The sequence below is a fragment of the Lagopus leucura genome, unplaced genomic scaffold, assembly GCF_019238085.1.
Source record: "Lagopus leucura isolate 7727_CA_CO unplaced genomic scaffold, USGS_WTPT01 Super-Scaffold_73, whole genome shotgun sequence".
Classification (NCBI taxonomy): domain Eukaryota; kingdom Metazoa; phylum Chordata; class Aves; order Galliformes; family Phasianidae; genus Lagopus; species Lagopus leucura.
In genome coordinates, this window is record NW_024962252.1 from 21,192,358 (window position 1) to 21,205,004 (window position 12,647).

The 12,647-nt window shown below is 38.3% G+C and overlaps 1 protein-coding gene across 1 annotated transcript in view; it reads right to left on the reverse strand.

Moving 5' to 3' along the window:
* Positions 1-8,123: 8,123 nt before the first annotated feature.
* Positions 8,124-12,647, reverse strand: part of LMBRD1 (LMBR1 domain containing 1) — a 66,945-nt gene continuing 62,421 nt past the window's right edge. The window contains exons 15-16 of the mRNA XM_042893330.1: positions 10,083-10,174; positions 8,124-9,967 (exon numbers count right to left, since the gene is read on the reverse strand). Coding sequence (XP_042749264.1) covers positions 9,848-9,967; positions 10,083-10,174 — 212 coding nt within the window. The 3' untranslated portion in view covers positions 8,124-9,847. The remainder of the gene's footprint in view (positions 9,968-10,082; positions 10,175-12,647) is intronic.

The window sequence follows — 12,647 nt, forward strand, 5'->3', positions numbered from 1 at the left end:
CATGAAAACAGCTCTCCATTCCACTGTAGGAGAACACCAGCTTGTCAGGATGCTGATCTGAAGCTTTTTCTAAAGCAAAAGTGTACGTGCTTCACCTCAGGAAGAAGGCAGCATTCCTGTTAGCAGGATGCAGATTTCTACTGTTACCACTTACAGCTGGCACCATTTGTCTGCTCAGCAGTCTTGCACATCCGTGCTGGGCCCCACACATTACATGGGTAGCACTGGTCCTACAGCTTGATAAATCCTCCATTCATCAGGGTAACACAGTGAGATGAGGGATGAACCACGACTATTTTGTCCAATTACATTGCAATGCAGCTTTCTTCAATCCTATAGGACACAAATCACCACTCCCAGAATACCTCCAAGACCCCAAATTTTAATTTGCTGCCACCCAGGAGCTCCACCTCTGCAGTCAGAGCACCTCACCTGCTCTTATCTGTGCATACGCAGCAGAGCAATTGGCTACACAAGCTGCATCTTTTGCTTTTTTCTCTCTGATGTCAACAGTTTGATATCTGTATGTTCAACAGCAGGGGGATAGAGTGCTTTCTGTAAGAACACAGTGATGAAGATTCCTTTGTAAAACAAAAAACAAATGCTTGTTCAATTCAAATTCAGCAATGCCATGGTTTACCTATGCTGGAAAAGTATTGCAGCTAGTAAGGAATGTACAGTTCCTGTTGTATTTCAAACTTAATACAATCAGATGTTGGACACACCTGCAGAGAGTACTCATGAAGATGGAAAGGGTTTTCACTACAGATGTCCAGGAAACTTGGTAGCTCAAATCTAGCACTGTTGCTTGTTAGATGGCTCAAAGTTTAGACAGAGCTTGCTCAGACTAGGTTCTGACCACAGCTTTTTTATCAATCCTTGATATGAATTCAAAATAATTCAACTGTCTGGTCTAAATAAACTAGCTCCTGTCCAGCTTCCCCCAGACAAATAATTCTCACCTATAAAAGATGCAAAGTAATATTTCTAGATAAGTGGTACTAGCTGTCAATAATCAGGAAGGATCTGATTCCCATTCAGCAGAGAAGTTCCTTTGTAGATCAAAACCCAGGAAACTAAGTATGAGCCATTAGGTCCTGTCTGCCTCTAAGAGGGAAATAATTTTCTTTGCAATCTGGTTTTGTGTACAGCACCCAACAGCATTACCTGCCCCCACAGAGAGAAACAGTCTAGAGTGAAGCAGCACCTAACTTTTAAACATAAGACTGTCTAAAACACAGGTAGTGTTGAGCCCCACAATGCAAATTAAGTTATTCTGTCATTCTGCACATGGAAGAGTCTTTTCGCCTTGCCTTTGTCTCATCCAGGACAAGCTGCAGTTTCCTTCACAGTTTCCCTAGAGATGTCAGCATCTTCCAACAGATTGTCAAGCAGCATTTACATAGGCTTCAAAAAGCACAGGACTACTGCTGACAGACTAGAAGTCACATATTAAAAACCTAAAAAAAAAAAATTCTCTATCATTAAGTTTCCTATAGATGTGATGGCTTTTGAGAAAGATGCAACCCAGCTTTTGAATACCAGCCTCTCCTGCATGTTATTCTACTCCCTACCAGAACAAGGGGCATGATTAGTGAAGCATGAAGACTTCAATAATAAATGCTTAGTCAAGTATTAACATATCAATAACGTATTTTCAAATATACAAAAATCTGTGGCCTGTTCAATCATCAAAAGATTTATTTTTTAATTCCTTTATGAACTAGAAACACAGTATTGTGTTTGATGCACTTCGGAAAAATACAAAATCAAAGCAGCATATTCCTTTCACCTAAGATAGGAAATCCAATAGGTATTTAGTAACAGCTGTAGTCCCCATTTTTTAAAATATGACCATGAAATAATCCTAACATTGGTATCTGTGCAACTTACAAGCCATACTTCTCTAGTCAAGGATATTAAAAAGGCTATCACTATTACTTCTTGATGTTTGTGAAAAAAAAACGTAGTGCTTGCTACACTGAGTACTTGGTTAAATGAGAGTTCCTCTGGAATTCACATGTAATTATTGCAAGTGTGATGTTTCCATGAACTAGAAAGAGGTACTGAATTTGAAGAATCTAATTTTTAAGGCAAAGCAAGATGTTACGCAGTCAATCCTACACACCTCAACACAGAAAAACATTTCTCTTTAAAATAAATTTTAACTGATGTCAAAAATAATTTTCCATGCAAACTAGACACGTGCTATCCATATCTTGAACGTTTTTATTTGTAAGGAATGTAAGGTCAGCAAGCAATATGGATATGGACTTGCACTGCTCTAGCCTAACAGTTTAGAGAAGAATAAGTACAACTCTGAGAAATTCAAGACCCAAGCAATATCTTTAGATCACACACAGATAAAACATCAGAATTAAATGTCCTGGCCCAGCAATCTTTCAAGTGCTTAATAAAATAATTAAGCCTACATGCTGCAAGTTGTTTTTTTTCCCCTGTGTGGTGGAAATATATAAATATTGCAAAAATTCACATTAAATCCTTCTTCCTGTCCTAACCCTGAAATACTCCCAGCTGAGCTGATGCGATTCCAGCTTGTGGAAGTATTTTCAAACTCTGTAGAGCTCACAGTAATATCACAATTTATGTTTAAGCAGCAGAGAAAAAGAATAGCTACTAAATCGATCTATGCTTTATTTCCTCGATAGGAAGTTCAATACATTCTGGCAGAAAGCCCACAAACTTGAGTTACCGTAGGAACTACGCACATGTTGTGCTTCATGTTTGCTTCGAATGTACACAGACCAGCCTTACAGAAGACACATGGATTCTCACACTAAGGATTTTGAATTGCTTCAATTCAAAAATTGCTTGAATATTTTATGTTGTATGTTTCAGACTGTCTGTATATTCTCTCTTGAAAAAAGCAGAAATTATTACAACAAACAAAATTACAACTCAATCTTGATAGACTATTAGAAGGGAGGTCACCACATGCTATGCTAGGTGGTGAATGAAGGGAAAAGCTTAGCCAATCTGGGTGAGGCACGTCTAAGATCAGAACTCCAGAAACTAAGATTCTTCTCTCTAATCCCGTGAGGATATTACTCTTTTCTTAGAAGTGAATCTGAAAGAAACCTATGAAAGCAGATGTGTTAGATGTGCTTAAACTATTTTAAACAAATAAGCTCCTCAGAGCTATATATTTGATAAAAGTGCTATCAGTCACGCAATGCTCCTGAGCAGGATAGGACGCTAAAATTAGCCCAGATTTCAGATAATTTATATAACAATCACAGCTTATTAAAGTTGGTCAAGAATTTGCCAGTTCTAAATAAGCCAATGACACATTAGAAACACAATTTCTTTCAATATTCAGGCTGTTATGTTACAGAAAACAGACTTACTGAAGTGTTTTCATTACTTTTATGAGAACTGTGTTCAAAAAACACATTTACAGAAAAAATGGTTCATTTCTTGCTTCATCTATAAGAAAGCTGACTTTGAAGAAGTCTGTAGCAAAGTTAGGCTTTAACTATGATTTCAGGGAATCATAGAATCATTTGAGTTGGAATGAACCCCTAAAGATCATCTAGATCAACTCCCCTGCACTGAACAGGGACATTTACAGCTACATCAGGTTGCTCAGAGCTGCTTCCAGTCTGATCTTGAATGTCTCCAGGAACGGGGCATTCACCACCTTTCTGGGCAACCTGTTCCAGTACCTCACCACCCTTAACATAAATATATATACACACATATATTTGTTCTTATATCCAATCTAAATCTCCCCTCTTTTAGTTTGAAACCATTTTCCCCTGTCCTATCACAACAGACTCTCTGGTGCACAATAGGCTTTCTGGACTGCAAGGGCACATTATTGCCTCATATCCAGCTTACCATCCACCAGTACTTCCCTCCAAGCCCTTCCAGCAGGAATGTGCTCCATCATTTCATCCCTCAGCTTGCACTGTTAGTGGTGGTTTGCCATGACCCATGTGCAAGACTTTGCACTTGAATTTGTTGGACCTCAGGAGGTTCACCTGGGCGCACTGCTTGAGCCATCCATCTGATGTGTCAACCACACCCCACAGCTTGGTGTCAGCTGCAAACTTTCTGAGGGTGTATTTGGAGGCATTAAGGAGCATTGGTCCTGGTAGTGGCCTTGAGGAACATTGCTTGCCACTGATCTCCATCTGGAAATTTCACTCTAAGAGAGCCTGAAGAATGCTATAGCTTGCGTGTTTCAAATCATTTTAGACTTGAATTCAGGAAGGGATGAATCATTTTTCCCCCTACTTAATGTCACAAGCTATGTTTTATTTCCTTTTCATACTGAAGCTTCACTGTCCTAGAGCTGTCAGAACAGGTTGAGCATCTACTTACATACAGACAAGTTACATTCTATGCTCAACCTCTCAATGTGTTTTTTAAACTTCAACTGTAACTATGCTTTGCATGCCAGTAGCCATCAGTATTTTCGGAATAATCAATTTAATAGTTTTTGCAGGTGGGCAAAATTTCTTCAAATTCAGTTCTAAGCCACCATACCATTCAGGAACTCGCACTGAGAAAGTCAGGTAACAAAATAGCTATGAGCCCCAAGATACATTCTAAACAGTAGAAGACATCTCAAAAAATATTAATGGCTATGTCTACACTGACAGTTTATAAGCAAAGCAAGAGCACTGAAAGAGTTCATTGTACTATGACATTACCCAAGAATTAAGTGAATGTTTTGCGTATAATGATTATTACAGGTGTACTCCACCTACCAAATTTATTGTTTCAAGCACAAAACCTTAAGTTCATAGAATGACTTGGGTTAGAAGGGAACTTCTAACCCTCTACCATGGGCAAGGTTAACAACCACTAAATCAGGCACCAAATCAGTTTGCCCAGGGGCCCGTCCAACCCGTCCTTAAACACCTCCCAGGATGGGGTATCCACAGCTTCTCTGGGCAGCCTGTTCCAATGCCTCACCACATCAAATCATTTGAGTTGGAATGAACTCTTAAAGATCACCTAGTCCAACTCCCCTGTCCTGAACAGAGACATCTACAGCTACACCAGGTTGCTCAGAGCCCCCTCCAGCATGAACGTCTTCAGGGATAGGGCATCCACCACCTCTCTGGGCAACCTATTCCAGTGCCTCATCACCCTTAACATATATATATACACACACACACACACACTCAATCTAAATCTCCTTTCTTTAAGTTTGAAACCATTTTCCCCTATCCTATCACAACAGACTTCACTAAAGAATCTGCTCCCTTCTTTCTTACAGCCCTCCTCCAGATACTGAAAAACATCTATCAGGTCTCCCCAGCACAGACTCTTCTCCAGACTGAACAGCCTGCTCTTGTAGGAGAATTGTTTCAGCCTTTGGATTGATTCTAAACATGTGCCAACAGCTCCATATCACTCCTGAGCTGAGGACTCCACATCTGTATACAGTACACCATATGAAGTCTCATCAGTGGAGAACACAGGCAGGATCACCTCCATCAACCTGCTGGCCATGCTTCTGATGCAGTCCAGGCTGGCTTTCCAGTTGGCTTTCTGAGATCATGGCACATAGTTGTCTTGTGTTCATCTTGCTCTCCACCAGTACCTGTTTTTGGCAGGGCTGTACTCCATTCCTTTCATCCCTCATCTTATATTGGTAGTGGAGATCGCCACTACCAACATGCAAGATCTTGCACTCTCAGGCCCACTTCTTGAGCCTGTCCAGTATTGGAAGGCCACAATGAAGTCTCTTTGGAGCCCCACAAGGCTGAACAAGCCCAGCTCCCTAAGCCTGTCTTTGTAGGAGAGCTGTTCAAGACCTCTGAACATCTTCAGAGCGCTCCTTTGGACCTGTTCAAACAGCTATCTTTCTTGTGCTGGGGTGCTTTATCGAGGGGATGCAACCCTCTCGATAAAGCTATGTGAGAGTAGAAAAGAGAGGGACAATTGCCTCCATTGTCCTGTCGGCCACTCCTCTTTTGATGCAGTCCAGGACATCATTGGCCTTATGGGCTGCAGGTGCACACTACTAGCTCACGTCCAGCTTTTCACCCACCAGAACCCCCAAGTCCTTCTCAGAAGGGCTGCTCTCAATGAGCTGTTCTGCTAGTCAGCACACATACTTCGGATTTCTCCAATCCAAGAGCGACTGCTTGCACTTAGCCTTGTTGAACCTCAATTCATTTCATGTGGGCCTATTTCTCAAGCATGCCCAGGGCCTTCTGGACACCATCCCTTCTTTCTGTCATATTAACTGAGCCCACTCAGCTTGGACTCATCAGCAAACTTGCTTGGAGTGCATTCAGTCCCACTACCCAGGTGACTGATAGAGAGATGCTGAAGAGCACTGGTGTAGAGACAGACCCCCTGGGGGACACCATTAATGACTGGCCTCCACCTGGATGCAGATCCATTGACCACAGCCCTCTAAGTACAACCAACCATCCAACCAATTTCTTATCCATTAAGACCTTGACATCAACCTCACATCTTCAATTAAAGTAAAACTTCACTAGGAGTCAAAAGGGGCAGCAAAAATACAAAAACTGTATAATTTTGCTTTGCACTCTGAAGCAGGAATATATTTTCACTAGATTTTAACAATCATCAGTTAATCTGCTGGACAGTGTCATTTTAGCTAAAATGAATAACAGCCTACTATAGTCTTTACTGTATTTATATTTTGCAGTTTTAGGTAGACTACACAATAAGTAGCAGACAGTGCTGCCAAATTCTATTAAACAATTTTTGGTGACAATTGTTTAATACTTCAGAATGATTTAAGGCTCACAAGTAGCTTTTAAACATTCACAAGCCCCAAACACAAAAGTGATTCAAAAAACAAAAACAAACTAGATCTGACCAGAGCACTACACCTCTCAAAAGCTCACACAAATAAATCTGAAATATTCATATACTCAGCAAAACAATTCTGATACTATTTTATGTGAGTTTAGTACAGACAAAAATCGATCTTTGAAACTTGATAAGAAAACATCTAACATGAAATATTGTTTTATATCTGAAAAAGCTGAACTTGCTCAAAACTGCAAAAAAAAACTCTGGATGGTCATTTCACAGCTAACAGTCAAATGACTCAATTTTATCAACAAAATTAGACAAGCAGCCACAGAAGGAATAAACTTGTGGAAAAGCAATTCATCACTTGACTTTCTAGTATTTTACAGAAAACAGCACAAAACAACAAGGAAAAATTTTATTGGAAGTTCTATTTCTTAAAGTTGCCACAAATATTGATTAATAATACGTATTTTAAGTCAGAGCTACACTGCATTTCACTACTAGCCTTCTTTACTGTGACAAGCAAATCCAGCTGCTGACTTTACCACGAACTTCATCAGCGTCTCCAGCTCATTTAACAAGGCACAGCACTGCTGAACATGTCAAGTTTCCACTGCATGAAAGAAATGCTAAACAAATGAATTCCTGAGTGTATACTCATGAAAATTACAACAGCGCATAGTATAGCAGTGCATGCAGTCAAAATATTCATTGAACTCTAAAGAAACTCTACGACATGAAAATAGCTTAGATTATGAGTGCTGACAATCATTTGTTGCTTGTGTGACAGTAGATAAAAGCAAGCATCTGAAAAACCTCCCAAATTCTCATGGAGTGAGAAAGGCTGCTTCTCAACAGCTGTAAGTGAAGTAGTATTGGACCAGTTGTAAAAATTTAGTAGCACCTGGTCAAGTAGGTGGTACTTACTGAATCCTCCAAGAGTTGAAAGAATGCCACAAGGTCAAAGGCTGATCAGTGTACTACTGCGCACAGCCTACTGAAAGCAGGATAGATTGAGAAAAACCTAGAAATGGGAAATGAAAGTCATGAAAGCAGGAGATATCAATAGAGCAATAATTGTCTAGGAAAGGTTAGGTATCCTGACCTCAGACTGCATAAAGCTCACAAGCAGCTTTATGATATGAAGGGAGCATCTTCCTGCCAATCTTCCCCAGATAAGTAGCCATTTCCCCCATTGGGAAGATGAGAATGAATGGATGTAACTCTGCAAAATCCAGTCTTACATTCAGAAATACTAGCAAACAAACCTGTGTATAATACAGGCAAAGAAAGTGTTATCAGTTAAAGGTGCTGGTGAAAATATCAATGAATGCTACAAAATGAGAACATTTGAGCAGTTCACTTTATTTATATTAGCTCACTTAACTTTCCCATCAGGGTTCCCACAAAACAGCATTTGCTGTAAATTGCTGATATCCTCTTGATGTAGCTTGTAGGGAGCTTCCAGACATCCAGCATCAGGCTCCACATTCTGTTTGATTCCTTTGAACTACTTATAAATAATTCACTGCAAGTTTCCCCATGGTCATGTTTAAATAGAGTTCAGCTCATTCTAGTTTAAGGGAGCACAGAATGCCTAATCAAGCTTCAGTACCTGCTCTCAACATCTGAATTCATCTGACCTTTAAAATGTCTCACTGGTAGCAAACAAATTTGTTGCCATTAGTTGAGCAGTCTTGACTACATATGCTTAGCTTATGATCAGGATCTACATTCCAGTTTGCCACATCAACATGGATATTGCAGTAGTTGGCACTGAATACTTACAGGAAAAAAAATGAATTTTTTAGTAAGAGTCCACTATTTGTTACCAGTACCCACAAATTGACTAAGCAACTCTCTTAAAAAGACTTACAATACTGGAACTGAATTCAAATTCAACAGTTCCCAGGACTCTGCTGTTCTGAAAAACTGCAAGGAGAGGCATACTCTATTTCAAAAAAAAAAAAAAAAAAAAAAAACAAGCTGTGATTTTTGAAGAGTCCACAAACAAGTAGAACTTAATTTCCACACAGTTTAATAATGGTCAGTTTGACTTATAAAGAGATATTCTAAATTGTAACTTCAGTTAGCATTAGAAGTTTAGAAATCTGTACTAATATTTTCTTTCACTTGTCATCAATGAGTATGCGAAGACACATTTTCAGCCTCAAAAATACAGCTCAGTAACAGTGTAACTAACATTATTTTAAAAAGACATGAATATGTTTAAGAACTATGTTTATATGAATACAGGCTTGTAAACAAGTTGGCAACATCCATGTTAAATATTGAAAAAGTCACAGAAAAAAATATTAGAAGTTGAGATTTTCACTTTTTCATTGGTTATAAGCCTGGCAGCCAGCATCTTCAGAACTGAACTATACCAACATACTACAACCACACTGAATATTGTCATTTATACTAATGACTTCCTCTGACAAGGCCAAAAAGACAGCTCATAGTTATTAGAGGATTCCACAGTAGCTTAGTGGTGATAACAGTGAAAAGGACATTATTCACATACTAGGGACTTGCTACTTCAAGTTCATGGCTCTGGCCTATTTTAAGTAAAGTTTCTTACCAGCTATAGTTTTAAACAGAAATTCCAGAAATGTCGATGCTCATGCAGAAATTGCATCCACCTGAAAGTGAAAACTCAACACAAGTTTTTCTAGCAATGTTTATACCAGCTGTTTTGTAGGATTTTAGCTGATTTTATTTATAAGCTTGAATAAAAAGAACAGTGCTCTGTAAGTTTGGTATGAAAATATTTAAAAAGCACGAGAGAAACAACATGAGTTATGAAATAACAGCAGTCAGTTTATCAAAATGTACATTAGAAAGTTACACATATGTCATAAAACAGTTCTCTATATTATTCAAATTCAGTTTCACAATTTGCTTTCATACAGTGATCGCTTTCAAGCATTTTTTGACCTCATGTTAGGAAGTACACTTATTTTCTCTATTTTACAGGTGCAAGGATGTTTATTTTGATAGCAATTCCATGGGGATATTACTTTCAACAAAATATTAAGTTGCATGTTCCTATCTTGAAGGCAAAAGGCTATCAACAGTAATAAGCTGACAGTTCATCATCACTCATGTCTGAATCATCTTCATCGACTTCACCTTCAATGACCGACTTCTTGCCTTTGCAGCATGATACAATTAATCCAATTAAGAAGACCTGCAAGTCACAAATTAGTAAAATTACTTTTACTGAAGGACAACAAATGGAAAACTGAATGGCAGTATGACTATGCAAATTTCAGTGATGTTTATCTCAAGATCAAAATACTTACTGCAATGAATGCCCAGTTCCCAAAGTAATAGACAGCACTGAAGAACCAAAATTTATGAAGAAAAAGGTATGTACGAGTAACAATACACTGATCTAAAAGGAAAGCAAATAGTAATGATTAACACAGAACAAATAGAAGACAGCTAATTCCAATTTTCTTATAGGAAAACAGCTCAGCACTTTCAGAGGGTATTCAGCTTTTAAAAATAACTCCACCTACTTAAATCAAGTATGCTACTTCCTCTCAAAAAGGTACAGGAGAGGGATATTTGATTTTGAGATACTGAACATGAATACAGATGGCACTAGAAGCTGATGTAAGTAAATCCATTAGCATCAGATACTTGACAGATATGTTAATTACTGGCTGTTCTGACAGATCCTATTGCAAAATCATCCTCTTTTGGATGAATTATTATCAATTACAAGGAGAAACAAAGCAGATTCTGCAGTAGAAATGCACTTTAATACCTCAAATCAGAATTCCCCAGAAGCTGCTTTACCACCACCACATACCACAGCTCACTAGTATGAGTTAAGGATAGCCCTCACCAGGAAGGCCTGCTGCTCGACCATCCCCAGATGACCTTCTCCCTGACCAAAACTGTGGTGCCTAGAATACCTTTATCAAAACTGACAAATTCCTGTCCTTTAACAGTTCAGTGATTTATACTTAACAATATTTAAAATTCTTCTGTTAGTTTTAAGTTTAACTACTACTTTGTGTACTACACTGATCTCTATTTGCCTTACAGGCTATGAGATAGCATTAACTAACAAAAAGTTAAACTGGTATTTCACAGCTATTAAATATTAGACATACAACACTGACACATTCTACAAATCACTCAAGTGTAAAACATCTCTTGCAGAAAAAGAAGACTTTACTATCAAATAAAAGCAAACAGAAATGGAAAAGGAATTTTGCTAAAGTAATTTTGCTAAAGTAATCCTTCTTGGTTCTCTATTTTTCTTCAAAGAATGGAGATCAATTCTTTTATTTCCCTCTTAACACCCTTCAGTAGTACATATGTAAAAAGGAGGAATAGTAATAATTTAGCACATTACTGATAAAGCAAGAAATACTTCTAGCATGACAGTGCTTCACAATTGCAAGTAGTATTATCAACACCATCTGCAGTTCTCCAGCTGGTTACTTCAATTAAAAGCAGCTAAAAACTTTCAGATGTCTCTTTACAGTAACTGGATTAAATAGATGATAAATATTTTAGAACACTTAGACCTTGAGAAAAACATCTCAATGGAATCTGTCAGAAGTTCAACTAACTTTTAGTTAATTCCCTCTGAACTAAAACATCACTGATGTAACGACATTTAAATTCCTGTAATGACAATTGAGAATAAGTGGATGAATAACCTGAATTAGGATAAAAACGTTGTTAAGAATGATAGTTATTCATGAATATTACTGACAATTCCTTGATCTCTGTGAACACTGTAAACAAAGGTTGGAAACCTACCATGCCTGATAGGCAATTAATCACTAAGAATAAAGCATACTATACAGTGCTGACCAAGCAACAGAACCAAAAATCAAGATTCAAAATAGAACAGCTTCTTAAACAAAGGATGCCCAGCAACACTGCTAACAGCCACAATTACCTGAAGTTGACTATGTTTTGTCAGATCCACTGAAAGTTTTGATCCTGGCGAATTAGTTTTAAACCCTTAAGCTCCATTTACTTATATTCTTGAACAAAGGCTTTTTCTTAGAACTGAATTGTAAGGATAAAGAAATGTGTAATATATAAACCTTGAAGTCTACACAATTATTTTAGGCAATGAAACGCACAGGTCATAGTAACAGTCTACCATTTCTGAATCTAAAAATATAGTGAGCTTTCACAAAAGGATTTAAAAAACAGTTTTAGGGAAGAGATACTAGCTGTGAACACAGAACTGCACAACACTGACATTCTTTGGAGAAGATAATACTGAGGTAGACACCGGCTTCATTTGTTCGTTAATGGTCTGGACACCGATAGACTACAGCCACAGTAAAAACCCAGATGAAATTACAGATAGCAGAGGTCAAATACACTATACAGTAAGGACACTGTTCTGAGGGAACCTAATATTTCAGCCCCTTGAAATAATCCTTGAAGTTCAACAAAGAAGGGAAGTACTGACACCTTAAACAAAGTAACACCATGCAACAGTGCAGGCTAAAAACTGATGAGGTACAACAACTCTGCATGAAGTCTGCAACTTTGCAAAAGCTACTTAGTCAACAAGAAAATGCCCCAGTGCCCTAGTATACAAGCCAGAAGCACAGTTACCAGTGTGCAGTTGCAACTGAAAAAGCTAACCAAAAATCATGCTTCACTAACAAGAACACAGCTAGCAAGTCCAAGGAAGAGATTACTTCTTTCAACTCTAATTGGAACTGCATTTGTGTTACTTCAGGCTCCCTAGTATAAGAGAAACAGGGGCACAATGGAGCAAGTCTGGCAGAAAAACACTGAAACAGCTAAAGCACTGGCATATAATGAAGATTTGTTCATTCACCTTGCAGTAAAGGTGCTTGCAGGTGTGCCTTATTGCT